This window comes from Cardiocondyla obscurior, linkage group LG12, assembly GCF_019399895.1.
Source record: "Cardiocondyla obscurior isolate alpha-2009 linkage group LG12, Cobs3.1, whole genome shotgun sequence".
Classification (NCBI taxonomy): domain Eukaryota; kingdom Metazoa; phylum Arthropoda; class Insecta; order Hymenoptera; family Formicidae; genus Cardiocondyla; species Cardiocondyla obscurior.
In genome coordinates, this window is record NC_091875.1 from 2,190,390 (window position 1) to 2,217,533 (window position 27,144).

The 27,144-nt window shown below is 35.3% G+C and overlaps 8 protein-coding genes and 1 long non-coding RNA gene across 24 annotated transcripts; 4 read left to right on the forward strand and 5 right to left on the reverse strand.

Moving 5' to 3' along the window:
- The first annotated feature begins 114 nt into the window (after nt 1–114).
- Nucleotides 115–1,294, forward strand: LOC139106852 (60S ribosome subunit biogenesis protein NIP7 homolog). The gene is made up of 4 exons (XM_070663876.1): nt 115–349; nt 568–793; nt 889–1,029; nt 1,116–1,294. The coding sequence occupies exons 1-4, from the start codon at nt 294–296 to the stop codon at nt 1,233–1,235; spliced, it is 543 nt and encodes a 180-aa protein (XP_070519977.1). The 5' UTR covers nt 115–293; the 3' UTR covers nt 1,236–1,294.
- A 168-nt stretch (nt 1,295–1,462) lies between these two features.
- Nucleotides 1,463–1,999, forward strand: LOC139106857 (uncharacterized). Its single transcript, XR_011546435.1, has 2 exons — nt 1,463–1,816; nt 1,933–1,999. It is a non-coding gene; the product is annotated as an uncharacterized lncRNA (long non-coding RNA).
- Nucleotides 2,000–2,423: 424 nt separating this feature from the next.
- Cycg (cyclin G) lies at nt 2,424–8,475 on the reverse strand. 13 transcript variants are annotated; one of them, XM_070663852.1, is made up of 10 exons: nt 7,755–7,912; nt 7,534–7,620; nt 7,240–7,385; nt 6,902–7,151; nt 5,534–5,798; nt 4,930–5,352; nt 4,583–4,834; nt 4,215–4,423; nt 4,066–4,135; nt 2,424–3,963 (listed from the first exon to the last, which is right to left on the reverse strand). In XM_070663852.1, exons 5-9 carry the CDS (start codon nt 5,678–5,680, stop codon nt 4,090–4,092), a joined length of 1,077 nt encoding a protein of 358 aa, XP_070519953.1. In that variant the 5' UTR covers nt 5,681–5,798; nt 6,902–7,151; nt 7,240–7,385; nt 7,534–7,620; nt 7,755–7,912; the 3' UTR covers nt 2,424–3,963; nt 4,066–4,089. The 13 variants fall into 13 exon arrangements, with proteins under 13 accessions (XP_070519953.1, XP_070519951.1, XP_070519956.1 ...); XM_070663850.1 differs by having other exon boundaries at nt 6,799–7,151; XM_070663855.1 differs by lacking the exon at nt 6,902–7,151.
- Nucleotides 8,476–8,512: 37 nt separating this feature from the next.
- On the forward strand, nt 8,513–11,194 carry Rad17 (Rad17 checkpoint clamp loader component). Its single transcript, XM_070663839.1, has 10 exons — nt 8,513–8,601; nt 8,682–8,836; nt 9,058–9,454; nt 9,526–9,682; nt 9,768–9,890; nt 9,957–10,135; nt 10,197–10,289; nt 10,356–10,543; nt 10,733–10,851; nt 10,949–11,194. The coding sequence occupies exons 2-10, from the start codon at nt 8,822–8,824 to the stop codon at nt 11,061–11,063; spliced, it is 1,386 nt and encodes a 461-aa protein (XP_070519940.1). The 5' UTR covers nt 8,513–8,601; nt 8,682–8,821; the 3' UTR covers nt 11,064–11,194.
- A 96-nt stretch (nt 11,195–11,290) lies between these two features.
- Nnp-1 (Ribosomal RNA processing protein 1 homolog Nnp-1) lies at nt 11,291–14,204 on the forward strand. Its single transcript, XM_070663833.1, has 7 exons — nt 11,291–11,754; nt 11,932–12,155; nt 12,247–12,417; nt 12,496–12,678; nt 12,790–13,037; nt 13,118–13,793; nt 13,896–14,204. Exons 1-7 carry the CDS (start codon nt 11,523–11,525, stop codon nt 14,127–14,129), a joined length of 1,968 nt encoding a protein of 655 aa, XP_070519934.1. The 5' UTR covers nt 11,291–11,522; the 3' UTR covers nt 14,130–14,204.
- A 2-nt stretch (nt 14,205–14,206) lies between these two features.
- Nucleotides 14,207–17,836, reverse strand: LOC139106841 (lysocardiolipin acyltransferase 1). 2 transcript variants are annotated; one of them, XM_070663847.1, is made up of 5 exons: nt 17,401–17,836; nt 16,902–17,075; nt 16,621–16,828; nt 15,961–16,527; nt 14,207–15,900 (listed from the first exon to the last, which is right to left on the reverse strand). In XM_070663847.1, exons 2-5 carry the CDS (start codon nt 17,067–17,069, stop codon nt 15,743–15,745), a joined length of 1,101 nt encoding a protein of 366 aa, XP_070519948.1. In that variant the 5' UTR covers nt 17,070–17,075; nt 17,401–17,836; the 3' UTR covers nt 14,207–15,742. The 2 variants fall into 2 exon arrangements, with proteins under 2 accessions (XP_070519948.1, XP_070519947.1); XM_070663846.1 differs by having other exon boundaries at nt 16,902–17,090.
- Nucleotides 17,837–17,942: 106 nt separating this feature from the next.
- On the reverse strand, nt 17,943–21,302 carry LOC139106843 (regulator of microtubule dynamics protein 1). 2 transcript variants are annotated; one of them, XM_070663864.1, is made up of 6 exons: nt 20,918–21,302; nt 20,232–20,454; nt 19,982–20,152; nt 19,518–19,732; nt 18,961–19,199; nt 17,943–18,710 (listed from the first exon to the last, which is right to left on the reverse strand). In XM_070663864.1, exons 2-6 carry the CDS (start codon nt 20,414–20,416, stop codon nt 18,447–18,449), a joined length of 1,074 nt encoding a protein of 357 aa, XP_070519965.1. In that variant the 5' UTR covers nt 20,417–20,454; nt 20,918–21,302; the 3' UTR covers nt 17,943–18,446. The 2 variants fall into 2 exon arrangements, with proteins under 2 accessions (XP_070519965.1, XP_070519964.1); XM_070663863.1 differs by having other exon boundaries at nt 20,670–21,300.
- Nucleotides 21,303–21,641: 339 nt separating this feature from the next.
- Vps2 (vacuolar protein sorting 2) lies at nt 21,642–23,839 on the reverse strand. Of its 2 annotated transcripts, none has more exons than XM_070663871.1 (6): nt 23,530–23,839; nt 23,351–23,453; nt 22,864–23,035; nt 22,616–22,791; nt 22,330–22,464; nt 21,642–22,160 (listed from the first exon to the last, which is right to left on the reverse strand). In XM_070663871.1, the coding sequence occupies exons 3-6, from the start codon at nt 23,029–23,031 to the stop codon at nt 21,956–21,958; spliced, it is 684 nt and encodes a 227-aa protein (XP_070519972.1). In that variant the 5' UTR covers nt 23,032–23,035; nt 23,351–23,453; nt 23,530–23,839; the 3' UTR covers nt 21,642–21,955. The 2 variants fall into 2 exon arrangements, with proteins under 2 accessions (XP_070519972.1, XP_070519971.1); XM_070663870.1 differs by having other exon boundaries at nt 23,157–23,453; nt 23,530–23,838.
- Nucleotides 23,840–24,130: 291 nt separating this feature from the next.
- Nucleotides 24,131–25,358, reverse strand: Tbcc (Tubulin-binding cofactor C). Its single transcript, XM_070663866.1, has one exon. The coding sequence runs from the start codon at nt 25,209–25,211 to the stop codon at nt 24,183–24,185; it is 1,029 nt and encodes a 342-aa protein (XP_070519967.1). The 5' UTR covers nt 25,212–25,358; the 3' UTR covers nt 24,131–24,182.
- Nucleotides 25,359–27,144: the final 1,786 nt, after the last annotated feature.

The following is a 27,144-nucleotide window of genomic DNA, read 5'->3' on the forward strand; positions in this document are numbered from 1 at the left end:
GTTGGCCGATCTCTCGCGGCGAGTCCTGCTCCGGAGTTCGGATGTAAACACGGGACCAGCTCAGCAAAAATACTCCCCCGACGGCGGCGAAACACGAGGTGACGTTGACGCGTCTCGTCACCACGCGGCCAATGGTCGAACGACGAAGCGTGAACGCCGCGCTCGCCAACCGGCTGCGGCTCCTGCCGAAACGACTACCGAGATAAGCGTAGCCCACGCGTGGTGCGACTTGGTTGTCACGTGTAGCTTTTGGAGCTGTTAATAATTGACCCGGTGTGCTGCAAGTTGTAAGGATGAGGCAGTTGTCGGAGGAAAGAACGAAGCTCGTGTTCGAGAAGCTAACAAAATAGTAAGTATCGTAATTTTATTTGTTTCTGTCAATGTAGGTTAGCTTTCGTTTTGGTACTGTTTACTGGTCTAATTTCTAGATAAAACAAAAACATTAATTTATCTTTATCTCCTTTTTTTAATTTTTTTTTTTTTTTTTTTCTTTTTGAGGTAAAGGTCTACCTAGGACATTAAAAAATTGCAGACATTTGTAATAAATTATAAATTGAATTATTGCAGCATCGGCACGAACGTGAAGAACCTAATTGATCGACCGGATGGTATATATTGCTTCCGAGAGAAAAAGGACAGAGTGTACTATGTGTCGGAAAAAATTCTATCCTTAGCACAAACCGTAGGATCTGATCATTTATTGAGCCTAGGCACTTGTTTCGGTAAATTCACAAAATCAGGCAAGTTCAAACTGCACATTACGGCGTTGCATTACTTAGCGCCTTATGCACAAGTAAGTATATTTTTTTAAACATGTCTCTGTTGCAAGATATAAATAAGTGTAGTCACATTCCTAAATTTTCTAATTAAATTTTTATTTTTTTTCAGCATAAAATTTGGGTGAAACCTTCGGCAGAGCAACAGTTTCTATACGGGCATCATATTCTGAAATCTGGTCTCTCTCGTATAACTGAAGGTACTTCTCAGTATCAAGGAGTCGTTGTGTTTTCTATGAACGATCTGCCACTGGTATGCAGCCTCATTGAGCAATAAAACAATGTAAAGCTCTTCATCCTTTTCTGTACGCATTCACGTTTCATTGTTTAATGTTTCAGGGATTTGGCGTTGCCGCTAAGAGCACGGCCGAATGCAAACACGTGGATCCCGTAGCGACTATCTGCTTCCACCAAGCAGACATCGGAGAATATATTCGGTCGGAAGATTCGTTACTCTAGCAAAGATTTAGATGTTTTTTTTCTTAAGGAAACAAAATATAGATCTAATTTGTACAGTTTGACGTACGCATTATATATATTGTATTAAGTTAAATTATTACATCCTCATTGCCACAAAATATGTGTTTGTTTTTATCTTGGAACAAACGTGGGGTTTTTTTTTTTTAATAAGTGAAGCAAAAGATTATTTTATCTCTATTGCAATTCATCTACTGCTTTATTATAAATAAATTTTGTGCATTACAAATTTGATTTTATCGTAAATATAAAACGCAATCACGCCGGTTTGTTTCTTGTGTTCAAACGCTACACAAGGGAATCTTTGAAAGAAACGTTTTAATAAAAACATGTTAATTAACAATGATATAACGTAAATATCGAGTGAAAACGTGTCTTCTCTTAATATATTAAAATATAAATGTAATATAATTAAAAAAATTTTTTAAGTGCAAAGGATTTTACGGAAGTGTCGTGGACTATCCCGCGACTGTGCAGTGCGCGGAAGGATGACACGACACGTCTCATCTGAGAGGATGAGTAGTCCCGGGACGGGTATCCTGCATCGGCGGAGCAACTCTTAGGTAAGCATACATTTTTTTAACGAAATCTTTATCAAATAAAAACTTTAATTTTTTTTTATTAATTTTATTAAGTAATTTACATGTCTACATTAATATTTTTTTTTTTTATGTTACAGTCACCGGCAGAACTCCGCTGAAGCTTATGCAGATTGGTAAGTCGCATTTTTTTTTTTTTTTTCGTAGTTTGTAATCGGGTGTCTTAAACCAATAACACGTCGTCGACTATAGATTACACAATTATAATGACGCGCACGAATTGAGATCTTTCAAAAAATAGCGCACGTGAAGCGTGCGCATGGTTTTTTCTAGTATAAAAAAAAATCTATAATTTACTATCCTACAGATTTAGTATTATAAAATCAGACTCTTTATCTCATTTTTACAGTCTCAAATTTCAAATTGCTACGCTACATCAATAGAAAAACATCTTAGCACCAGCTGCATTCAAAGATGCATAATTAATTTTTTTAGATTATGCTCTCGTTATACATTTGCGAAGCGTGTTGGGTTTATCTTCAGTTAGAGTGAGAATTCATGATGCAAAATGGTTGTGCAGATTTGTTAGAAAATAAAAGAAAGCTGTGTAGAATAAAATTTGCACAATGTATTGATGCCGTAAAACAAGAAAAGAGTATATTTTCACAGATCACCAGATGAAAGTACGGTACGACTTATGACTAGCGTGAACTGGCTAAGATTTTCAAACTTATTTCAACCAACAATTGCTTTTTTTTTTCCTTAAAGACACAAATAGTGCAGACTAGCTCCCGAGCGCCTAAATAATGAGCTATCACGAATGACGATCACGTTTAATGTATTTGGTTCGTCTCGTCTTAAACGGACTTCTATATACGAAGTCTATTTACTTCTCAAAATTCAAAATGTGATTGCTTCGTAATTGATTGCATACACAAAACGTATATATAATTTATAGGTTTGTGCCATATTCAATTAATTAAGGCTTAAGAGAAATAATTTAAATCAAACGTAGTACTTTTTTATACCTTTTTCTTTACATTTTATGTTGCCACGACGAATCAGGCGATAAAAGATTATAAAGCTAATAAGTATTAATAAAAAGATGTTTCAAGAAAACCTAAAATTTCTAAAAATATACATGATAATCTCGTACATAAAAGAAGCGACCTGAATACGATTTTTATAAAATAAAATACATCTTATTTTTGGCATATATATATAAAAAAAAAGAACCTCACGTCTCTCATATAAAGTGACAGCAAAATTCGTTTTCAAATTTTATTTGCGCGTTTCAAAACTGTACGTATAAATTTATTTTAAAATTTGTTTATGTCGTTATCGTTCATCCACTATTCATTATTTCGAGACGTAATAAAGTTAAATCAAATAAATTTCTTCGAATCTAGTAAGTACAGGTTTCCGCGCATTCAATTTCCAATGGTATTGGATCTAGATTTATCTTTATAATCTTTTTTTTTCTTTCCCTTTAATAATTGTTTTATTATATGAAATTCTCAACACTTTCGCAAATTTTTATCATTACCTTATTTTTTTATACTTTTTTTCTCGTTTTTAACACATTTTGTAAATATATACATATATATATACTTTTAGCGACATTTAGTTATTAGATAATAATAACTATAAATTTTTTTTTGTATCACATTAATTTTCAATATTTTTTAAAGTTATTTGATAGTGCTCTGTTCACAACGCTTATTGTGCGTTTCTCTTTCCCCACTCCCCATTTTTGTATAATAGCGTATAATTAAGCAGATAATCAAAAGATTATTGCTGAAATAAGAGGTTCAAATTTATCTTTTTCATAAAATACTTGCATACTTCGAGATATATGCGTATAATAAGAAAGTGAATTGAGATTAACATATAGTGTGATAATGATACTGACAAAATATAATTTTGTATAAGAGATTTATACCTTGCCAGTATGTGGATTTTATAGGTGACACAAACGAAGCTTCTAAGGGAAATAATTGTAATGCGTGAAACAATGTTTGTACTCTCGAAAACATTTTGATCTTCGTACTGGGAAAAGTAAAAATCTTGTGCTTTTACTTGATATACCAGTTTGTATATCGTATTCGTATTCAGTACATCAAATGTAAAATTTATTTGATACACCAGATAGAAATCCAGTACTCCGTACTCTGAAAGTACAAAATAAAATTATGTAATAATTATTCCTTTCAAGAAATCATTAATTTTTAAATATATTTTTAACAGCAAAATATATTTAGTAAAAATCATACCTCAAAACAAATGGTGATACCGCTTTAACGTCTCTTATTGCCGTGGCGTCGGGTATATTTGCGATTTTTCCTGCAAAAAAGTTTTAAAATTATGTTTCAACAGTGCATAATATTTTTAAATCGTATTTTTCAAAATCAGTGATAGATACCTGATCTTGCTCGGAGACGGAATCGGCACATGTTCCGCGATGACGGGTAGCACAGATCTGAAATTATCAGTGGGACGTAAAACACCTGCGGTGCGCCACGAAAGTCTCCAGACTAGCTTTTGTTTGTATGGAGTCTGCTCCTGGGCGTTATACTTGCTCAGTATGGCGCCAACCACTCCATGTGTAAAACAAAAGCTTTCTTCTGAAATCTAAATTCGACACAAATATGTACAAATTTGTTTTAATTCTACTTCAAACGTTTTTCATTAAAACAATTTATCATAACAAAAATATTTAATTCCATAGTATTTTGATATTTTAGTTAAAGTAAATTACTTAAAAGGGCTAAGTAATAAAATAAGATTTACGTTGCATTTCTCTCGTAATCCCACAGCAAACTGCACGAGTTCGTCTTTCAACATCTGATAGGATGGCGCAATGGATGCATTATGCGAGGATGTACTATCAGCAGACACAGTGGCGTCTGCATTCGCATTCAGCCGGGTAACAGCAGCATCCAAGTAAGTGCAGAGTAACGCTAGAGCCACTTCGGACGGTCTGAGGCTCGTGCAATTGCCGTCGCAAGCTACCATTTCCAGTCTAAGAATCAATTCGGATTCCTGAAACAGAACAAACGGTGATTTATGTTTTATGTCGAGGTATATAACTTTTTTTTTCTTTTTTATTATCCTATAAAATAAATTAAATAGCTCACCTTGACGATGCTAGTATACACATCGCCGAGATGCATTTGCTTCGCCACCGCGTGAAATATATTGTTGAATAGTCGTAAAAAAGTTAGAGCTGTAGTAGGCTGAGTACCGGGTGCCCATTCCAACTTGTTTCGTATTACCTCCGACATACGTCTCAAATCATCGGCGGTGCATCTGCATTGCGAGACCGAGATCAAGTGGTTGGCATCTATCGAGTGCATCCGTTGGATAGCAGCTATATAAAAGGCTGAAACGCTGATGCAGGCTATGTGCTTTTGCTTCGCCTTCATCTTCGTTAGGAAACGATCCATCAGGTTGATCGCCATAAAGAATACGTCCGAGGATAAATCGTACACCACTTTTAGGCATCTTAGTACATGAGCGGATCTGTCCCGAGCACCAATTGTTATCTCATCGTTATCTATCTAAACATATAAATATTTATTCGATAATTAACCAAGTGCTAACAATTAATCTGTAATTAGTTAAAGCTTAAAACGGTTAAAAATTATCTATTAATTTATTTATTTTATTCGTTAAAATAAAATGTGTATGATGTATATTAATACTACTTGTAAAACTAGCTCCGGATGAAACAATCCTTACTTGCGTTGTAACAGGTAATTGTTGGAGGTCCGGTTGGAATTTTACTTCCTGGACGAGGTCCAGGACTAGGTCTTCATATAGTTTTTCAAGCGGGAGGATGGCATCCGGTACAGGCAAGCCCGTGTCCATTCCTGCGGTGTGCGACATCGCACCAGCTAACTACAACAATCTGACTATGACGATCCGACAGCCAGGGTTGGCTGATGTAGTGTGGCTGATGAGAAGAACCACACAACAAGAATGGCGCAGCTGGCCAGCCTTGTATCTGTAAACAGAGAATAAACAGCCTGTGATAAACTTTACGCATACATAAAAAAAATATTGTCAGCGAGCAAAGTAAGAATCTCGTTTTACACAATACTCGTCTCAAATCTGTACAATTAGAGTATTAAATGTTATTAAATTAACAAAATATATTCGTTATCAGAATGCGAGCACCATCAAAATAATTTCACACGAACGAACTTACAATTGCGCAAGATCGAAATTTTTTTTTTTCTTTTTTAGCACGACTGGAGAATATAAACAAAACTGCGCTACGTGCCGCCTCTCTGTACGCGCGACCCGGTTAAAAAGAGAGAGCCTCAAGGATGCACCAACCATAAAGCATGTTCCTTGGGTTCTCTCTCTTCTCACCTCCTCTTTTTCCCTCGATCACCTTCAAACACAATAAGGCGAGAGAGCGGAACATATCGAGCATGATGCAACAAAATCAGAAATAACAAAGAAGGAACGTTGACATAATGTGGTCGGATAATCAAGCGAGCCGTCGATAAACGAAACAATAAACGCTTTATCAATCTTAAAACGGAGTTGTGCTCGCTGTCGCAAGCACCCCACCACCTAAATCGGAAATGTCAATGTCGAGCGTACGAAGAATGTGCGAGAAATCGGATGTGATACGGCAGATGCGATAAAAGATGGTATCCGAGTTGAAAGTTGCGAAGATGAGTCATTTTCCAAATTAGGCGAAGTCAACGACGTCAATCGGCGACAACCTGACGTCACGGCACAGATAAGCGCGTCCACTGCCGAGGACTCGGATGTTTTCGTTCAAATTCTGCCTCTCTCGAATCGGTAGATCGAAATCGATCGATCGCGTGTTCGCTGAGAAACAATTATTTTTTTGCGACGCATTTACGGGAGATAAAAATATAATGCGAGATTAAAAAGGTCAAGCAAACATGCGTGATACCTGGCATAAATTTCAGAAGTTGTTAAAGCTATCTGATCAACAATATTACGATGTTCAAATACAATTGTACCTCTAATAGGAGTAAAGAAGAGACGAGCTAGAAATCCTGCTTTACTTCTGTTGGTTGAATGAATTGCCAATTGAGTTGATTGATATTTAATGACTTTGATCACCTGTTGTTTGGTTCCACACATGAAACTTTACTTGGGAAAATATTTCCATATCGTTCTGAACAAATACGGATCGTTCAAAAGATGCGCGACTGTTTGGGAGCCTCGTGATTCAGCAAAAAGATATGAAGATCGTGGATTTTTTTTAAGTCTGTCCGTCTCTTTTTCCCTCTCTCTCCTTCTCTTTCTTTTACACGCACGGAGAACAATCCAAAACTTGTACGTACGATGTGTTACGAGAAAATTCGGGGCTCTGTAAAGAAAAGATTTTTTAACGCCAAAAAACTAAGTGTAAATTTAAAAAATTATTTCAAAATTATTAGATGATCGAAATGAGATACTTTAGCAGTGAGATTTAAGTTGCATCATGCTGCTATGGAGGTTCAATGCCCGCTAAACCGACGTAAATGTTTTATCGATTTTTCAGATGTTATCCGAGTTACATCATGATGTAAATTCTGTCCTGATTGAACATCGGCGACGAACACTGCGAATTGTGTAAGTTAAAAATAAATAATTTAACAATTAATGAATAATAATTAAATAATAATTAAAATACAATATAGCAGCAACAAAAAAAAAATTAAGAAAATTAGTTCCTGATTTAATTCCAGCGATTAAAAGAGAATTCTGACCTTTACTATGTTCGTTCCCAAGTGAATTTAATACAATGCTTTGCAAATTTACGCAATTCTCCAAGTATTTGTATCACATCCAGCAAACTATTAACATCAATAAGAAATATATTAATAAAACATACCGCGATTAAATAACTAATCTCAACAGTGAGAAAGAACAGAGAACAAAGAGCTGAGGGTCGCTCTGTTCACAAACTGGATATTTCGCTCCCACCAACCTTTTCTCGCGCCAGCTGAGTATCAACATCGTCACAAAGCTAACGTTATACTCAACGTCTAAATTGATTTCGTTTCTGTTATTGCTGTTTCCCGAGCTCGTTTAGCGAGAGATAAAAGAAACTATGCTCCTAGCAGAATTTCCAGCCGAGAAACTCGCGTTTCTACGCAAATCTGAGGCTTAATCGACGAGGAATAACAAGAATGGTTTTCCCGAGTTTTTCGGATCGAAGCATCGGCGACTCTCGGCGCCGTCGGCGCGTAGGAGGATCCAGGTTTAAACAAACGGGCTCCCCATCTCTATCGCGCGACACAAAGGAAGGTCTCTCCTCGAGTCGCACTGAAAGAAAGCAGCGGCTTTAAATGAAAAATAACGCGAAATCCGCGCTTTAAGTCGGGCCTGCCGCGCCGAGTTCGCGCTCGATCTGTTTTTGGGTGTGATGACGAAATAGAAGGGAACAAGAACGGGTCGACCTACCGAAATGATTAGCGGGGCCTGGGCTCTTTTTTTCTCCTCTGTTCGCTTAGAGGGTAAACTAATAGGAAACGTAGCTTCAAATTAGAGGCGAATGCTCACCCGGATGCGTCCGAAACGCTTCTACGTTGGCGAATCACCCAATTTTGGCCAGCGTCTTGCTCCTCGGCCTAAGAAGATAAACAGAAACAAAACCAAGTACGACGAGTAACTGACGAGTAACTGACTCTGCTCAGACTTGCTGCGCTGTAGCGAGAACCCGCGAGAGGGAGGAAGTGGAGGGACGTATTTAATAAACGGAACAACGTTCGGAAAAGCATCTTGAATCGCGCTGAAGAATTCAGCCAATACGAGCACGGGGTGAAACCCGACGCGTATGTAACAATTTTGCTATATTTTGCTTTATTTTATTTTTATTATGCCATATTTAATTTTGCTTTATTCTATTTTCTAGGCTGGATATGACTAAACGATAAATGAGACATTAAAAAGAAATTTTAAGTTAACCGCTACCGACAAATAGAATAAATCGAGATAGTGATGGGAGTACACTCAAATTGTTGGGTGAATATTTAATTTATTAAAAAAAAAACCATGGTTGAAAAAAAGGTAAGGATCGTAAATGAATTTAAAAATATTCTGAGCAAGTATTAACGTCGAGTCGTATCATTCTATTTAAGCAAACTTTGAATAATTTTGTTTTAACCTAAACTTTTTTTTATTAGATTTTTAATTAGATTTCTTTTATCTTGTATTTAAAATGCAACAGTCCGCCTTGTCTGATGCTTTTAATTCGCTCAAGTGGCTCACGAACTCTTTTTTTTTTGCAGAAAAGTGAATTTCGCTGGTGCATTTCGTCGTTTGATTCCGATTTTGAAAGTAAACCTCAGTCAAAACGTGCCAAAACTACAGAACTGGATACAACTGAGTTCGATACGTTATTTAAGCAAAGTGATTTTAAAAGAAGTAAGACTGAAACGAGTTTGTCATCATTACTTCAGGCTTGTGAGCCACAGAATAAAAATCATCTAGCAATCAGTAAGCAGAAGCAAAATGAGATTTCTAAATGGCTTCAGTGCAAGTCTTTGAAGAAACAACCTTCCATGCTTGTTCTTTCTGGGCCTTCTGGCTGTGGAAAAACTGTAGCTGTAAAATTGCTTGCCAAGGAAAATAATTTTGATGTTATAGAGTGGATAACACCAGTAGATCCAGCTGAAGATGAGAATGGTAACAACTGTTGTTTTATATCAAAGCTATTTTGCAAGGGACTATTTTAATTAGAAATTTTTATTTTTCAGGATTTCGATCTCGACAGGGAGACAGATTTGAGGCTCACATGATACGTGCAACACGTTATCATTCAGTATTAAGTAACTGCTCTAAACAATTATTTCTTGTTAAAGATATCCCAAATGTCTATCTGGAGAATTCCAAAAGTTTTATTCCACTTCTAGAGTGAGTATTGTTCTTGTGCTTTATAACAAATGTTTTATTAAACCATTAGTCAAACCACTATTTTTCTTTATAAATATCCGTTTAGAAAATATTTTCAAATGGGAAAAGTGCCTGTGATATTTATCTGTACAGAGACTGGAAGTTCAAGTTTGGCACATACATTATTTCCACCTGAAATAAGAGAGAAGTTTGGAATTGATCACATCAAGTGAGTCGATCATAATTATATAGACTGTATTAATTATTTATTGTTACAACATTTTTTTATCAACAGCACATGTGCAGCCACAGACAATGCGATGAAGAATGTGTTAACACGGGTATCTAACACGTTGAACTCCCTCGCCAGCAACGTGCTGAACGTTTCTCAACGGCACATCGACGAAATTCTCTCTAATAGCATTGGCGACGTGCGTAGCGCCGTTTTAAATCTAATCTTTATCTCTCTTAAAGGTACATGCACCGATAATCGAGCTAATAAGCACTATTTATACATTGCTCCTATGATTATTAGTATCCAGAGAACAGCAGTTTAAGAGCGAGTGCGGAGTACGGGAGGAAACTTTGAGTCTGCTACATGCCGTCGGAAGAGTCATAAATCCGAAAAGTAATTAAACGTTACTTTCAAATTTGCTGGATACATTTCGCGAATTTATCACGATTAATATTTTAGGGGTGACCACTTCAAACGACGGCTTCGTGCACGATCCCGAGGAACTCGCGGCGTTTTTTCAATTTCAGTCCAAGACGTTTGTCCAATTTCTTCAAGAGAATTATCTAAGAACTATAAGAACCATAGAAGAGGCTGCGGTAGCATCGGGTATATTGAGTCTGGCTGATGTTTTAAATTCGGAGTGGCGTGTGAGTTTAATCTAAATCAGCTCTCGGAATTAGTAGCCCAGTTCTGCCGATTTCTGATCGGCCGAACTGAGCTACTAATTCCGAGCGCTGATCTAAATGTTACTTTCGTGTCTGTAAAATATTATATTATTATTGCTATTATTTTTTAAATTACTATTACATGTAATATTTTGTTTTATGGATCGACAGGATTACAATTTGTGTAAATTCACGCTATCGTACAGTATTCGTGGGTTAATGTTGGCGAACGAGAAGCCTATAAAGAACTGGAACCCAATAAAAAAACCGCAGAACGATCATAGTAACATGTAAGCATCAGAGTTATTAATTATACTAATTATTTCTATTGATTGTATTCTTTTATTTTTGTATTATAAATGTATTTTTTTTTCTTTTTATTTGCAGACGAAAATGTTTGGCAAAGGCAGAAACACAGTATTACGAAAAAATAATTAAACCCACATTGAACGAAACAAATAAAATGAACGAAAACGAAGAGACGATCATCGAAGAAGATTAAATTAAACGCGCTTATTGAGTTAATTAACGCAGAGTTACTTTTTTTATTACGATTGTTTTTTTTTTTTCACTTTACATACGTTTTGCTTTTAAGTAATTTTATTATAAAATACAAACAGTTACAAATTATAATTATTTAATTCCTCGAAATATCCCGTTCAAATTCTCAAATTTATTCCGCTATAAGTGCAGAATAGTGCGAAAAGTGCAGATTATTTTAGAACAGCTGGGACTGCCATGGAAATGGAGTAGTGACCACATATTGTAGCTACATTTGGTTACATCGCCAGGTTATGGTCGAATTTAATTGTCCAAGCCTTCTCACGTGTGCGTCTGCAATATTTCACTTTCCCACGTAAAGAAAAGGCCGTCGTTGAATTATTGAGTAATGTAACTGTTTTATATATCAAATTATATAATCGATCATAATTTGTATAGAGAAACAGCATTTGTATAAAAAATGGCAGTGAAAAAACGTGGACGGCATAATAGCCAGGCATCGTCGCCGAAAAATGAGATAAAAACGTCGAATGTTAACAGCGAGACGACTAAAAACAAAAGTAAAAAAGCTCTGATCGTCGCGCAGGAAATTAAAATTGCGCGATTGTTGGCAAACAACGACAAAAGGGTCCGGGATAAGGTGCTAAAAAGGTTAAGGAAATGGTTAACGGTACGGTCACAGAGCTCGTTTGGTAAGTCGATTTTTGTTACGCCGTTATATGACTTGAATTAATTGTGTATATGAATGAATATATTTAATAGAATTGTTTGTTTTTTCTCCCGGCAGTCGCTCTGAGCGAGCCCAACCTGCTCGGAGTGACTCTCGAAAGGCAACAGAAACAGTATTAATATTTCGAATTTTTTTACAGTATTTTCAAGAGCAGACTTCATGAGTTTGTGGAAAGGCCTCTTTTATTGCATGTGGATGTCAGACAAGATGCTGATTCAAGAAGAACTAGCTGAATCACTTAGTAAACTTGTACATTGCTTAAATTCAAAAGATGCCATTGTACTTTACACTGACTGTGCTTTACAAACACTTGCAGCTGAATGGTTTGGCATAGATCAGTATAGACTGGATAAATTTTCCATGGTACTTTCATTATTTGAAATATATTTAGTAAAAATGCAAACTTTAATACTTAAAAACAATATATAATTTCGTTGTTTTTATATTCTTGCAGCTGGTCAGAAGAATTCTTCGTCAGACGTTTATAGTTTGTAAAAATCAATCGTGGGACTTGGAATGGGTTACAGAAATTTCTCAGATATTTACGAAACTCTTTTTACGTGAAAAAACCAGTCTAGGATTCAATTTGCACGTGACGGACATATATCTTGAGGAGCTCGCTAAAGTATGAAAGGGCAAAATATTCCTTTGAATTATTTAATCCAATTTTTATTAAAAAATAATTTATTATATTATTATGTAGGTAAGCAATGGAAATATACCGGAAAGTGTAGTCCACGAACTTATTAAACCGTTTGTTGAGTATTTAATAACTACAGATGACGAAAGACAGATGAAACACATTATGCGACACATTTTTAGATATTTGATATTTCAATCGGATATTGGTTTAGCCTACATGGAAAAATTCCAAGCCTGGAAGGCTGTGAGTATACAATTTTAAATACAAAATTACAATCTGAAATAATGTGTAATATAATATAATTTAAACATTGAATTACGCTTATTAATTTATAAATGTATATATTTCAAATAGGCTGGTTTTCCCTGTACACGTATAGACGATATGCAAGAAATAGAGACATCTGACGTAGAGGAAAATTTTGACATGGAAGCGCAATATGAAATAGAGAAGCCTCTTGATCCAAGAGCGGGTAAAGTGGATGTCGAATTACCACAAATACCGTTTAATGCCGCGAAAATTGTCGATATGCTTTCGGAATATAAATTTCATCCATTATCAACAGCAAAATCGCGCAGACAGCTCTTGAGACTTCTTCGCGAGTACGTACTTTATTAATCTATTAAACTACGAGTTATATTCAAGTTTGGTAAACTTTTGTTTTAAAAAATACAATTTTTAGATATACAGAATTGTCGGAAGGACAGATGCCACTTGGAATAAAAAGAGTCAGAAAACCAAATGTTCAAAGAAAAGACTTAAATTCGAAAAAGGCTGCTAGGCGCCTTATCCGATTTGAAAAAAAGTTGCTCTCCGATAATGTGGATAAGAAAAAAAAACATAAAAAAGCAATCAATGATGAAGATTTCGATGATGTGAAACAAGAAAATGCTTTAAAGTTTAATAATGTTGGCTCGAAAAATAAACGCACAATTGATACAACTGCAAGCGCAAACGTCGATTTGCGAGATACAGATGCAGATACAGTACCATCAAAAAAACGAAAGATAAGTGATTCGACATGTGATATATCTAGCACTAAACCTGAGATCACTGGGAAGAAGAAACTACGAATGGAAACATCTAAAAAAAATAAATCTACTAAAATTCTAAAAGAAAGTAAATCTACAAAAATTAAACTCAAACAAAAAGACAACAAGTCATCGACAGTTAAAAATGTAAAGCATAAAATAAAAAAAGATGTGCAAGCTCACGATATACAAAGTTCTAATGATACAGATCAACGTACTTCTTCCTCACCAGGTCCCAGTAAAAAAATCCAATTACAAAAAATTAACAAATCTGAAACCAAGAAAACAATGGCGAAAAATAAGCAGCGAAAAACACCGTTAAAAAACGTAAGTAACATTTAATAGTAATTTTTTTATAATTAATCTTATAATTAAAGCTATTATTGCTATGCGTTATAAATTACACAATTATTTAACATTTGATTGCAGGAATCGCCACGTCAAATAAAGAAACAAATTGCTACAAATAATTCTTCAACGGGAAAGAAAAAGGTGATATTCGGACTGTCTCGGAATACAGCGCAACATAACGTTGAGTATATTAAAAAAGTTCGCAAAAGCCCAAGTATTCCGTTTGACGCAAATAAAAAACCGTTAGCTAGCGTGTTGAAAATGAGTCCAATGCCAAATCTGTTTAATCCATTTTATAAAAATCCTACGTAAGATATATTATTAAAATGGAATTAAAACCTTTCTGTGAAGTTGCTTTATGAAAAAATTAAATAATTTTTTAAACGATCTGAGAGTATACTGATTTATTCTGTTCAAATACATGTACAATTTAATATACCATGTAGCATTACAGTCTTAAATACTGCACATGACGCAGATAATGCTGTTACATCAAATATTTCGTATGCTATGATATTAGTAATACACGTAACAATTTTAGACAGGGTGCACTAAGAGGCAGATATAGCATTTGCCTTTCAGTGTACATACATACTTCACATCACTGTACCACGATTTAATTAACATTTATTTGCACAGAAATATTTTTATACATCTTTTAATAATAATTTACTTTTGTCATTCTATAACACATATAGAGATAAGACAGATTATAACAATTTGAAATTAATTTTAATTATACTTTTTAAAACTACAAAATAATAAAGTTTTTTTTTTTATATCGATAATACGAAATTCCAGGTACATTACAATTATATGAAGAAAGTATTCTTGTATATATATATTTTTTTTAATTGTACATACACATACACCGTATATAATTTTCTACAACTATGTTCACCGCATGAACAAAGTCTTATAAAACTATTTTGACTGTTTGTATCACTTTGGCACGTGAATTCACTTTTAATTATGTTCAAAAATTGTTTGATAATTAATCTACATTTTTTTTATCGAGATTACTCGAAAAAAAAAATAAATTTTTTGTCTAACATACTATCGACTATACGAATTACATGTGACATAAGTATTCTTTTAAAAAGATTTCTGAAAGTCTTGAATATTTCGAAAAACCCGAATATATAAAAAATTTCGAGTGGTCTGAAAATATATTCTCTCTTTCACGTATCGTAATATCGTACGTTATTAATTCAATCTAATTTTTTGGTTTATATTTAAGAAAAGCAATTTTAAATATCTATAATATATAATTTTGTTTTTGTAAATGCTACATATTTCTAAGGACAATTTTTTTTAGAAATTTAAACATTTTTTACAACTTAATTTTTCAAGACTTTCAAGAATTTCTGATATTAAATACCGAAGCAAAATTAATTTTTTTACAGTTGGAAACTTCTCAAAGACAAATTTAATGTAGTCATGTCTATCATTCGACATGATTATATTAAATTATTTAGAATAGAAAGATATTGCACAAGATTCTTGAAATTACACTTGCCCTTTTTTTAACGTTACGATTGTATATACATAATCACAGAGACTAAGTTTCCATCGAGGATTAAAATCGGATCAGAGTAGGATTGAGTTGCGCACTTTAGCGCCTAATCGTATATAGTCAGACGTTCAAAGATTTCAGTAGAATGATTGAACGATAAGTGAAACATTTCAAAATTAAGTTAAAAAATAAAATAAAATAAAATAAAAATTAAACAAAATCAAGTAAATTACGGCAAAACATAAATTAAAAAAAAAAAAAAGAATTTATTAAATAATAACACGTCAAAGTGCGCAACCCAACTCGACTCTGGTCTTATTTTAATCCTTGATGAAAACTTAGAGACAAAGAGCTGCGTTTTTTCCTCGTGACATTGAAAACGAAAATATCATTTTCGTTTAAGTAACATTTAGCTCAATAAGGAATAGTTTTTCCAGCGCCAATACCACCCTATCTCGATCTGATTGAAACACGTATTGAGAACAGACAAGCCGATAAAAAATAAAGTGTGAATCAAAGTCCATACCTGGAAGATTGGAGAAACGATGAGCAGAAGCACTGCCATTCCTAAAAGATTACCTTTCGTTATCGTTTCTCGTGGGTAACGCGGAAGATTAATGTATTTACCTGTTAACATGCTCCAGAATACGAACGCAATTCGCAACGGCAGCGTTTTCGTCATCGGCCAGATCTGGGTGGAGAACGCCTTCCGTTCGTAGAATCCTTTTAATATCGCTTCTTTATCGGACCACCTACACTCCAGCCATCTCCTCAAGGTCGAATCGTAGGTCGGTATATCAGCGGACGATATCCGTTTTATGTGGAAGTGCACCTCCCTTGGAAACCTACCCCTGATCAGGTCGATCTCGGATTGCGGTATATAATCCGGATACGCTATCGTCAGATCGTATACGGCGTCGAGGTAACTTGCGCGTCGTAGATGCTGGACCAGGTAGGCGAAGCCGGTCGTCTTCGGATGGAGGGTATAGGTATAAAGCGGCAGGTGATGCTGCAAGGCATACGTGTCCGATTTTTCTCTGCTGCTCCGCGTGAGATCGGTGCCTTCGGGAAATATCAGAAGCTGCGTGCGACTTTCTAATGCGATCAGGTAATCGAGCGTACGCGATAATCGGCTCTGATCCTCCTCCCACCGTCGTGTTATATAAAGGAAACCATTCATTTGCATGATCCATCCTGTTATAGAATCCACGTGTTATAAGTATAGATATATGTGGGCGTTATTTTTATAAATAATCAACGTTTCGTACATCGAGTTCGGAATATTACCTGGACCTGGAATGTGTCGTATAGGATCCTTCAAAATAAATTTTAGCCTATGAAGTCCAACACTGGGCAAGCACGCTTGGTACATCGCCGCCCATAAGAAGTTCCAGTCTACCCTCGTTCTGTGGTTCATCACGAGCACGGCCGATTCGTGGGGAGATATATGATCCCCAGATACGTAAATCTTTACCCCGAGCATCCTCAATAAAGCCTGAAATATTCACAATCTCGTTAGATTTATAATGTAATAACAAAGAGAAAATAATTAAGCTTGCAATATTTACAGTAGGGTAAAGCTCCCAGCACGAGAATAGGATATTTCCGCATTTTCGAAATCTCGGTGGACTGAATAATAACAACGGTAAGAGTGGACAGGCGATAAATAAAAAGCCTGCTACTATACTACCATACCACAGAGCACAGTATATGGTACCACGTAAAAGTCCGCGCATTACAATCTGAAAATGGATATCCTGAAAATAACATTTTTATTTACAAGATGCATTAGAAAAAATTGAAAACTCAAACGCGAATCAATTTATCTTCTATGTAGATTTGTCACATATTAAAAAATTGCACAAAATCGGTAATTATTCAATTGTATCTTTTTTTATATTAAAACGTTTCCTTTCCAAGAACGACTCTTAACAATAAAATAAATTTTGCGAAAATTTCAAAAATTATACTTAGTATTTGATCTATAAAATTAAAAAAAGAAAAAACAGAAAAATATAAATTAAATCTTTTATGTTAAAAAATTAAAAATATCTCCGCAAAACTCACTTTCACATGTGCACCGTGCTAATGAAGCACCCTTCACGGACATTGGATCTTGACTGTTTCCTCGCGAAACACTGTGTCTTCACTGGCTTCCTCTTGGTTCTATTAGAGGGGTTTCTTTTTGCTACCCCTTTCACCCTTGCTCTCTCTCCAGCCTTTGCCACAGAAGTAAAGGATGCTGTGTCGGACCGTTATTGATCTGTTGAGTGTACGGGCTGATCTCGATGAAAAGACTGGAAGCTCCTATAACTGACAATTATATTACACGTCTCGTTCTCGATGATAATATATGTAGTAATTGCTTAAATTTCACAATATTAAAAAATTTTTTTTTTAAGTTTGACACTTAAATCCCGGTGTCCGATCGATGCGCCTTCTGCAGTCATATTGTTTCGTTGTGTGTAAGATTTCACACGTACTGAATACTTAGTGCAATATATAAAAAAAAAAAAAAAAATGGAGAAAGATGGAAATGTTGGAGAGAGGAACTCTCTATACATCAGAAGAGATACAATTATTGACGAAAATTTGCCATCAAATAACTATTGACACGTTTAAGATGCTTATAATATTGCATCATCATTTATTAAGAAACAGACAATAGAAAGATTAAATCAACATCATAAATTTGTAAGTCTATACAGACTTATTTAATTATACAACTGACAGAACAATTCACGATAGGCCTAAATATATTTGTACAATAAAATGGCAATTTACTAAAATGTATCTTATCACAAAGTTATTTCCTAAAAATCCCACGTCGCGTTGTATCCGTTTAATTTGAAAACAAACGCTATCATTTTATTATTTCATATAAAACTTTATCCAGATAATATTTAGAGCTCAAAAAAGGATATCTATCCTCCACATACCCAGGTGTTCCGAGCTCTATTAAAATTGTGTACCTTTTCCCTTATAATTAGAATTATATGTTTTTTTCCCTGCTTGACATTCAGCTGCAAATCCTTTATGTTCATTGCGCGAATAATATATTTATAATATATGGAATGGATACATTTTCAGATCTATGAAATTTAATGTTTCCGCTATTGATATCTCGAATATTTGGCGAGAAGTTGACGCGCATCATTTTGTATTTTTTTATCATCTTCATTCACAACTGACAGATCGCAAGTTTTCTCCAGCAACTGACAAGCTAGTTTGTAGTTACCCAATGCTATATAACACTTGCTTAAAAACAGCCTATTTTCTAGATTTACTTTGACTGAAAATTCCTCCGCTTTCTGAAAGCTATCGATCGCATCTTCGTACGAGGCACTTGGCGGCTCCGAAAATAATGTCGCAGCAATCTACACAAAAACAATTATTATTTTTTTTAAATTAAAATTAAAACTCAATAAAAACAAAATTTATTAAAATTTATAACTTTACTATCTACTTTTTATTTAAAACATCGGCTGGTTTTAATTTATAAAGTTGATCTAATTTTAATAATACAATATTTCCTTATCTATTCACGTCTTAATAATAAACCAGCAATTGTATGTGAATAAAATCGTCTCGTCTCAAATATTATCCAAGCTACGATAAAATTTATACCTTTCTTTCTATCCAACCTAAATTAGCCACCTCGTATCTAAATCTGCCGAGCATGTAATGCAGATCAGGATCATTAGGACGTATCTCCAAGGCTTTCATTACGTGCTCTTTGAAATAGTGACCATTTTTTATTTTCTCCGCTATCGGCAAAAAATCGTTGTTTTTGCCTAGGAGTATAGCACACCATTTGTGCAGATCTGCGTTTGGTGCGTCGAGAACTTTGTCACAGGCATTAATTCCTGAAATAAATTATTACAGTTAAGTACCTCATACAGGGTGTACACTGAAAAGCAGATATGGCATTTGCTGAGGCGACGGCAGCTAGCGAACGCGACTTTAGCGTCGTGTTCGTCGAATTTCACATGCGCCGCATGTATTATATACCGCGCCGGCCGGATTGCCGATGACTGATTTTTTTTTTCCTCGTTCTCTCATCCCTTGCTTCTGCCGCCTAGGGTTACGTACCCTAGCCGCTGTCGCCGCAGAAAATGCCATATCTTCGGTGTACATACGCGATTAGTTATACGCTAATGTTATACACTATTTCAATTAAATACCTGCACAAATAATGGCTTGTTTAGCACTTGGGTCAGCGATGCAATTGAAATATGCGTAACAACTTCTGGCATATCGCCATACTATATCTACATTATTTGGATACGTGTCTACGAGATTTCGTAGTTGAACATAATTGTCCTCTTCACATCCATCCTGTTGGTAATGTGCATCAAGAAGGGAGAAGTCTAATCCAGGGCAGGTGGCTTCAGTTGTCCTGAATCACTAAGAATTTAATCTTTCCAGTTTAAGCTTTGAGTCGTAATTTTGGATAGATGAGACAAAGAAAGAAAGTAATGAACCAATTTATATAAATATAATTATTTTAAAAAGGAACCTGCAAAACTTGTGCAGATAAAAAAATCTTTCAGCAAGCATTAGTTTAATGCACAATACTTCTGCATGTTACTTTAAATTATATTTAAAAATACAATATTAATGTTAAATGTGTAATTATTTTACTGACCTATTTTCAATGTCACTTATACCATTCTCGCTGTCCGAACAGTCAAAAAATTCGTCATCACCCGCCGTTGAAAAATCGACATCAGTATCATTGTCCGTTGTAGCATAAGTAGTATCGTTATCGCGTTTAAGATTAAGCTTCTTTTTCTTTCTCTGTTGATTCTGTTGTGCTCTAAAAATAATATAAATTACTTACCACTGAATTAAATTAAACAAATCTTTAAATCTTGCCAGTTTGCTGAAAAATTTACCTCAATCTCTCCAATTCTGTTTGCAACTCTGTGAGGCGACGATCAACCTCATTTAAATGATCATTCTTCATGGCATGTTGCTGTTTCTCCAAAACTTTCTGATAGATAAAAATACTAGCTGCACTTATTACACCAATAGTCGCCCCAATAGCAGCAGCGATCAAATTAGTCTGCAGCTGGCTCATTTTGTCCCAGAGAAGTTTTCAATTAAACAGCCGATGTTCTAGAAAAACAGAGAGACGATTAAATTATTGAGAAATTATTCAGAAATTTTGGTGGACAAGGTGAAGGCCTGCAGGCTTAAATAATTGTTAAATTTTGGTTATCGCTCTGCATAGCTTTATCATATATATTACATAGGCGCAGTGGCAATATCGTGATAACGATGTGTAATTACAAATCGCAAAGCAGCCTACTAGAGTAACCTGGCATACATACTGCGTGCGATCCGGAAGAGAATTAGCACGATGTTTATCGAACTTTACGACTCTCTGCTAAGATATGGTGTGTCATGTTCCGGCCGTTCCACTCGACGATAATACCGTCGAGGTCCCTTTTCAAACGCGGTCCACCAAAGAGCCAGCCTATCTTTTCTAATCAGTGCCGCGTATCAAAAAGAACCACCTCAACGCCACGTGCCACTTTTTCTCGCGACAACAGTAGATACGTAACAATAGCACACGTACAATTGTCGTAGCTGGTCGTAGACGAAGGGCAATCTTTACGAGTGCGGTGTCACGTTACATCGTTATCTCTCTTCTTTTTTTTCCTTCACTCCTTCCCGAGATTCGTCGTTTGCCGGTGGTGTGCGTGACCTCCTCCGTTAGTCCTTTACCCGTTGAATACTTGTTTGTCGATCGTAACTTTTGGACCTCTTTCCTTCTCTTCTCCCCCCAGGTCCCCGCATGTTACGAAATTCGCCACCTTTGCGTGCGTCGCGGGCGGGGAGAGCTCCGCGAATATTGCCGATCAGCAAAAATCTGTTCCAAGACGCGCGAACAAGTGCGAACAAGTCGAGTCACGGCCGATGCAAACGTGCGCAAACGTAATGCATGTACACATATACGCATATACACATTGACATGCAATAATTCGCTGGGTCATAGCAATAGTCTACTAGCTTATCGACCTGATTTTCCATCCCTACTGGGTCAAATAACAGATATGCAAATTATGTAAAATATAAAAATGCAACGTGTAAAGTATTAATCTTGTTTTTTTTTTTTTTTTAACATTTAGAATACTTATTTTTCCAGAAAGTAACGTAATTTTGTTCTCTTGAAAAAATTTGTCCGATTAGTCGTCGAAAAAAATTTAATAAAAGTATGTTTCAATGACTAATTGGATAAATTTTAATTGAAGATAGAAATAAATAGATAATTTAAAGTAACGTGATTTGAAAAGAGAAAATATGTTTCTATCATTGTTTATTGTACATTTTATTCATATATATATATTTATATATATTGTATTACGAACTTAGGCATTTACAGAAAACGTTCTGTATAGAAGCAATTATAAAATTTAACGTGCATAGAAAATATAAAGATTGTTTTCCCAAGAAAATTGTACGTAGACAAAATTCTTTCAAATTCATATACATTAAGTATACAAGCGTTTGTGGTAGGAACCGACTCCTTTTCAAAGTTGTCCCACTTCGCTCTATAAAGCCAATTCTTTATACATTTTTTATACATTATCTACCTAATATTTAAAATCTTAATTTATTCGCGCCGCAAATTCTCGAGTCTGGCCTGTAAATCCGCGTCGGCGTCCGCCAAATTGCTTCCATCTTCGTTACCTGCTGCAGCGGCAACCGGCTGTTTAGAACCGGCTACACTTAACGATCCTGACGCTTGTGGCAATCCGGAAAGTTGATCTGTCAGCTGTAAACCTAGCTCGTCCAACACTTGGGCAACCACAGCATCACTGTAAAAAAAAAAAAAAAAAAGGGAAAATGTTAATCGATGTATAAGTAAAAAAAGCATACACTTTATGATCAATTTTGTCTAAAGTATTGAAAATCTATGGTTAAAAAAATTATTAATTATGTGGTAATTTATAGGATCTACGTTTATGCATAAAAAATTCTCAATACCTTTCTTCCTCATCTCCCTCATCCTCCATCGCATCGTCTATCGCGTCGTTCATGATTTCCTCCTTCATGTCCATTATTTCCGACTGCTTCTCGAACTCTTGTAATATTTTTTGTATTTGTGGTAGATTTAATTGTCTATAAGATAAAGAAAGAAGATCGTATCGTATGCTTATACATATCCGTTTCATATCCGTACGTTCAGTGTCGCACTGACGCGCACGGTACGAATATAGAACGCATATGTATTAAGACGTCCTAAAAAATGTAATTACGGCAATGTACTGACTTGTTCATATTTTGCATCGCTTTGGTCACACCTTTCATGGCTTGTGCCATTGTGTTCTGAGAACGTAGAGTTTGTATTTTTAACGATACTGCTTGAATATTTGCTTTCATTAACATAAACTTTTTGACATAACGCCTTGTCCTGACCAGATCTTTAGCCATAATTTTTACAGCATCCTATAATTTATTTAAAATATAATATAAAAAACATTTACAAAATAATACAAATCAACAAAAATCTTGGATTACCATTTGACCATCTTTTGCAAGTTTCTTTATATCGGCAATAATTTTTTTCTCCTGCTGCTCCATCCTGACTCTCTCTCGATCCAAATCTCGCATTGCCTTGTTCAATGCTCTTTGATTTTTCCTGAGCATTTCCTCAGGAGTAATACGCTTGCCAAACAGCCACTCCATGATGCTGAAAAAATCGTAAAATATTTCATTAAACAAATATAATTAAAACTATTCAAAGGTACTGACAATTAAACATGTAATATTATAAAAAAACATATGAATATTAAGTTTCTGAAAAGGCACACCTTATTTAAAAATCACAATTGACCTTTGTTGCAGTTACAAACGTTTCCCTATGCAGATCGTAATAATTATACTATACTATTTCCATAATAAAATTAATTGATCTGCAATTTGATGGTGCTGGGTGCTTTTAAGAAATTTGACACTAAGAATATGCACTTTGTAAAAACTTCATAAGCTGAAGTAATTCGATTACGTTTTCTGCGTTGAATCCTCCGGATATATCTCGCAGTCTTCTTTGTGAGCTTGAATGCAAGGAAGCACACTTCGTCGCCTCGACTGAATCTCTCGTTTATCACCTATTATTTGAGCAATGACGCATACATCAGAACTATGGAAATTGTGGTTTAAGTAGAAATTTTTATTGGCACGTACCTCGATTTAGCTATCTCGAGGAATTCTCACAGATCCTCAGGTAGTACGAAACATGACATCACGAGCTATGCTTCCCAGGGTTTGCGCTCTTTTGACAGATTACGCACAGCAACGAATAATCATGAGCTGGAAGAGCGAGTCGATTGGGCATTGCGAGGTTATCGTCGCAGAGATAAATATGGTGGCGATCAGCTAGATTACGGATTACAGCTCAAGTATTTATTTTTAAATTTGTTTTTCAACCGAGCTTGCAGCTAGTGCAAAGATTTTTCTTTTTTCTTCAGTATTGAAAGAAAACTAAATATATACTGAATTGCGCATCAATCATAAAAAGCAGACCTTAAGGTTTAACGCCATATTGCGTATGACAGTCTGTCCGCGAGATTTAATTCGCAAGAACTTTATTATTAAGAAATTCGAAATTTTATCAATTATTCACGCGTAACTTACAAAATAATGCAATCTGAAAATTTCACAAATAGTAAATTTATTCACTATTATAAGTATATAAAATTTGTATTTTGCGAAAAAGTATTAAATATTTCGGAATTAAATTTACGATAGTGAATTGGCATTTGGAGAAAGAATCAGGTAGTAAAAATTGTTCACCACGTCAATTTTAATTGCTCTTTCTTTATTTTACAAATAATTGCTTAATCCCACGTTTTCACTCGAAGCTCTGGCTCAAGAATCGACCAATTCGGCGAATGTTTTTCGCTGGACAGCCAATTAAAGTCGTCAATAGAATTCCAATTATTAATCTTTGGATCAAGGCCGGCTAGATTAAAATGACTCGTCTGATCTTCGTAAGACCAGTTGTAAGGTGCTACACGTATTTTCGTGCAATCTTCTATGATCGCCCTACTTGTGACGTGTAAATAAATGTTACAGTCTGTTGACGAATGTAATCGCATCTGTTGGCATGCGAAAGCAAATACACAGTCACTGCAGTCGTGCACGAAAACGGACGACGTCACCGGGCCAACTAATATAGTGCACTGCTTTAGGTTGACCATATGCAGAGTGCTTGGGGTACCGTATATCCGTACGGTACAGCGAACCAAATCGGAAAGTAGGATGTCGTTCTTATTTACATTTTCAGCATCCAATACCATTCGTTCGTTTACCTTGCCTAATAACATGCAGGCACTGTCTCCGTACTTGCTCGATAATTTATTGTTTTGCTTGGTTGAGCCGTTCACGATGCTCTCGGATATCTTGAGATCCTTCAAGCCGTCCGTGATGTCGAGTCCCTTGTCAGTGGGCTTCTTCACGATTCTACGATTTTTAAAACCAAACTTCTTCTTAGGCAGGAACTTCATTTCCAACTCAGAAGCTTGGTTCTCTAACGACTGCAGATTTTCTTGCGCGCGTCTTATATCGTAAACTTTTAAAAACATTTTAGATTGCGATAAATAGTTCTTAAGTAGTTGGATCTCTTTATTAGACTTATCAAAGATCCCTGGCAGCGCCGAAGATGGGGTGCTGGGTGCGTCGTCTAGCATATCTTTAATTTTTTTGTAGGATGAGTAAAAAGTATCTTTAAAATAACCGCTTTGCTCAGATTCAACGGCGAGGGATTGCCTTTCCTCTCTTCGCCTTTCGATGACATTTTTCCGCTCCCGATCCCTTTTTGTAAGACGATCTGACAAACTTTCTTCTATAAATTCCGTGGGGTCCATTTTACTACATAAATGCTATTTCTCAGTGTCGTTTCGATTCATGAACTCCTGAAAATTATTGTTTCGCTTTTCTTGGTTCATCAAATTCTCAGATGTTCTATATCGTTTAAAACAATTCTGTGGCTTTGACGAATATGGTGGGAGATTCTGAAATAATTTAGTAAAATTTTATTTTAGGTATTTACACAAGAGCAACAAAAAAGTATATTTATTAATGGCTCAATAATTATTATTACCTTTATGAGTTCTGATTCGTTAGCTGCAGTAAATTGAAACAGAATGTATCCTATTCCACCACCTAAAACTGTCGATAGCACGAGCAACTTCGCAAACGCCATGAATACTTAATGCTCGTCGCTTTCTTCCATCCAAATTTTATAATCAAACATCCTTAGATTATTGTTGCCGGATAATTTTTCTCCAATAACGTAGTAACTTTCCAATATAACTGGATAATTTTGGTGCATATAATATCTGAAATCTAAATGTATAGAATATACATATATATTACTAACAACTAATTTGATCAAACCAATATAAAAAATTCTATAGAAAGTTGCTCTTCACCTAATTACATTACATGGTAAATATATAGTATAACGCCCCTACTTTAGATTTTCTTCAAATTTGAAAAATATGTTTATTTTAATGTCTTTTAACTTTTCTGAGAAGAAAAATCGTCGCTCAATTTTTCTATTTTATTAAAAATTTTTTTTTACGCGTATAAAATAGGGAAACGTTATTATTCTATTATTTCCTTTCCATTGTAAATAACAATTTTCTGCTTTATACATATAGCAAAGAATAATGCACGCGAGGTATCTTTAGTCATAAATTTAATATTTTTTTATTTACCGATATTAAAAAATTTTTTTATAAAAAAAAAAAAATTGAGCGACGATTTTCCTCAGGAAAGTTAAAAGACATTAAAACACACACATTTTCCAAATTTAAAGAAAATCCAAAGTGGGGGCGTTATACTATATATTTACCCAAATTAAGAATAAATTTTTAGAGTAGATAAAAATATTTCTGGAACATAAAGACAAAAAATAAAAAAAGTTATTATATAATTCAAACTTTAACTCGAGCTAACGGTAGGACCTAATCAGAAGTTACTTGGCTCAGCTTTTACCAAGATAATCTCAAAATTTGTCAATTTGTTGGCTCACATATTAAATGTATGTCTATCTTGCCGTTTAGCTTGTTGATAGGTAACCTTGGTGAGATATCACCGTGCTCCTTGATTGCTCGGTGATACAGAATAGATAATGTACCTTGAGGCGGAGCAACCCGGGAACGGTGAGTCTTACTAGGCTAAGCGAAACGGAGCAATTTACCTTGCGAAGTGTTCAAGCGACGCCAGAATGCGTACGATCCAAGCAGGAAAGCGGCTTCGAATATAAGGACTGCCTTGGTACCTTTCCAGAGCGTTTGCAAAAGTGCCGGTCTCGATGGCTTTCTGATCATGCTAAGATGAATCGAGAAGATTTCCTAAAATGGAAATCATCAATACTGCGGGATACGGAACTTGTAACGAAACATCGCGCAACACCAAGGTGTTGAACGTGACATGGGAAAGGGAGGGTCCGCAGAGGGCGTTCATGCGGCCGAGTGAACTCACTCGGTTTGTCAGGTGCCATTCTCTAAATTATTATTTCAAGAAATTCAAGAAATATGTATAGATATGAATTTTTAATAAAAATTGCCGATGAGATTTGCGAGAAATAAAACCTTGGGGGAAAAAAAAAAAATAAAATAAAAGATGAAGTTTCCTCGTACGATAAGCCCTGTTCAGTTCAACGTGCGCTGCCTTCCGTCCGCTGCTTCTTCTCCGAGGATAAGAGAGAGAGAGCAGAGACTGCGGACGACACACGTTCCAACCACATTACTTTACTTTGACCAATACTCTCACGTCCATCGCGAAAAGGAT

What these genes read in the sequence shown, in the direction of transcription:
- LOC139106852 (XM_070663876.1), top strand. Translation starts at nt 294, where the DNA reads ATGAGGCAGTTGTCGGAGGAAAGAACGAAGCTCGTGTTCGAGAAGCTA. An exon ending in TTCGAGAAGCTAACAAAATA is followed by an intron (nt 350 to 567) that starts GTAAGTATCGTA and finishes GAATTATTGCAG; the next exon opens with CATCGGCACGAACGTGAAGA. An exon ending in CTATGAACGATCTGCCACTG is followed by an intron (nt 1,030 to 1,115) that starts GTATGCAGCCTC and finishes TTAATGTTTCAG; the next exon opens with GGATTTGGCGTTGCCGCTAA.
- Cycg (XM_070663848.1), bottom strand. Translation starts at nt 5,680, where the DNA reads ATGTCGCACACCGCAGGAATGGACACGGGCTTGCCTGTACCGGATGCC. An exon ending in AATTACCTGTTACAACGCAA is followed by an intron (nt 5,353 to 5,533) that starts GTAAGGATTGTT and finishes TTATATGTTTAG; the next exon opens with ATAGATAACGATGAGATAAC. An exon ending in TGTATACTAGCATCGTCAAG is followed by an intron (nt 4,835 to 4,929) that starts GTGAGCTATTTA and finishes GTTCTGTTTCAG; the next exon opens with GAATCCGAATTGATTCTTAG.
- Rad17 (XM_070663839.1), top strand. An exon ending in TCCAGCTGAAGATGAGAATG is followed by an intron (nt 9,455 to 9,525) that starts GTAACAACTGTT and finishes TTTATTTTTCAG; the next exon opens with GATTTCGATCTCGACAGGGA. An exon ending in CAGAACGATCATAGTAACAT is followed by an intron (nt 10,852 to 10,948) that starts GTAAGCATCAGA and finishes TTTTATTTGCAG; the next exon opens with ACGAAAATGTTTGGCAAAGG.
- Nnp-1 (XM_070663833.1), top strand. Translation starts at nt 11,523, where the DNA reads ATGGCAGTGAAAAAACGTGGACGGCATAATAGCCAGGCATCGTCGCCG. An exon ending in ATCTTGAGGAGCTCGCTAAA is followed by an intron (nt 12,418 to 12,495) that starts GTATGAAAGGGC and finishes ATTATTATGTAG; the next exon opens with GTAAGCAATGGAAATATACC. An exon ending in CTCTTGAGACTTCTTCGCGA is followed by an intron (nt 13,038 to 13,117) that starts GTACGTACTTTA and finishes TACAATTTTTAG; the next exon opens with ATATACAGAATTGTCGGAAG.
- LOC139106841 (XM_070663847.1), bottom strand. Translation starts at nt 17,069, where the DNA reads ATGCGCGGACTTTTACGTGGTACCATATACTGTGCTCTGTGGTATGGT. An exon ending in ACGACACATTCCAGGTCCAG is followed by an intron (nt 16,528 to 16,620) that starts GTAATATTCCGA and finishes ATTCTATAACAG; the next exon opens with GATGGATCATGCAAATGAAT. An exon ending in ATTCTGGAGCATGTTAACAG is followed by an intron (nt 15,901 to 15,960) that starts GTAAATACATTA and finishes GTAATCTTTTAG; the next exon opens with GAATGGCAGTGCTTCTGCTC.
- LOC139106843 (XM_070663864.1), bottom strand. Translation starts at nt 20,416, where the DNA reads ATGAGCCAGCTGCAGACTAATTTGATCGCTGCTGCTATTGGGGCGACT. An exon ending in ATAAGTGACATTGAAAATAG is followed by an intron (nt 19,733 to 19,981) that starts GTCAGTAAAATA and finishes TTAGTGATTCAG; the next exon opens with GACAACTGAAGCCACCTGCC. An exon ending in ACAAGCCATTATTTGTGCAG is followed by an intron (nt 19,200 to 19,517) that starts GTATTTAATTGA and finishes AATTTATTTCAG; the next exon opens with GAATTAATGCCTGTGACAAA.
- Vps2 (XM_070663871.1), bottom strand. Translation starts at nt 23,031, where the DNA reads ATGGAGTGGCTGTTTGGCAAGCGTATTACTCCTGAGGAAATGCTCAGG. An exon ending in GCGATGCAAAATATGAACAA is followed by an intron (nt 22,465 to 22,615) that starts GTCAGTACATTG and finishes TTTATCTTATAG; the next exon opens with ACAATTAAATCTACCACAAA. An exon ending in GAGGGAGATGAGGAAGAAAG is followed by an intron (nt 22,161 to 22,329) that starts GTATTGAGAATT and finishes TTTTTTTTACAG; the next exon opens with TGATGCTGTGGTTGCCCAAG.
- Tbcc (XM_070663866.1), bottom strand. Translation starts at nt 25,211, where the DNA reads ATGGACCCCACGGAATTTATAGAAGAAAGTTTGTCAGATCGTCTTACA.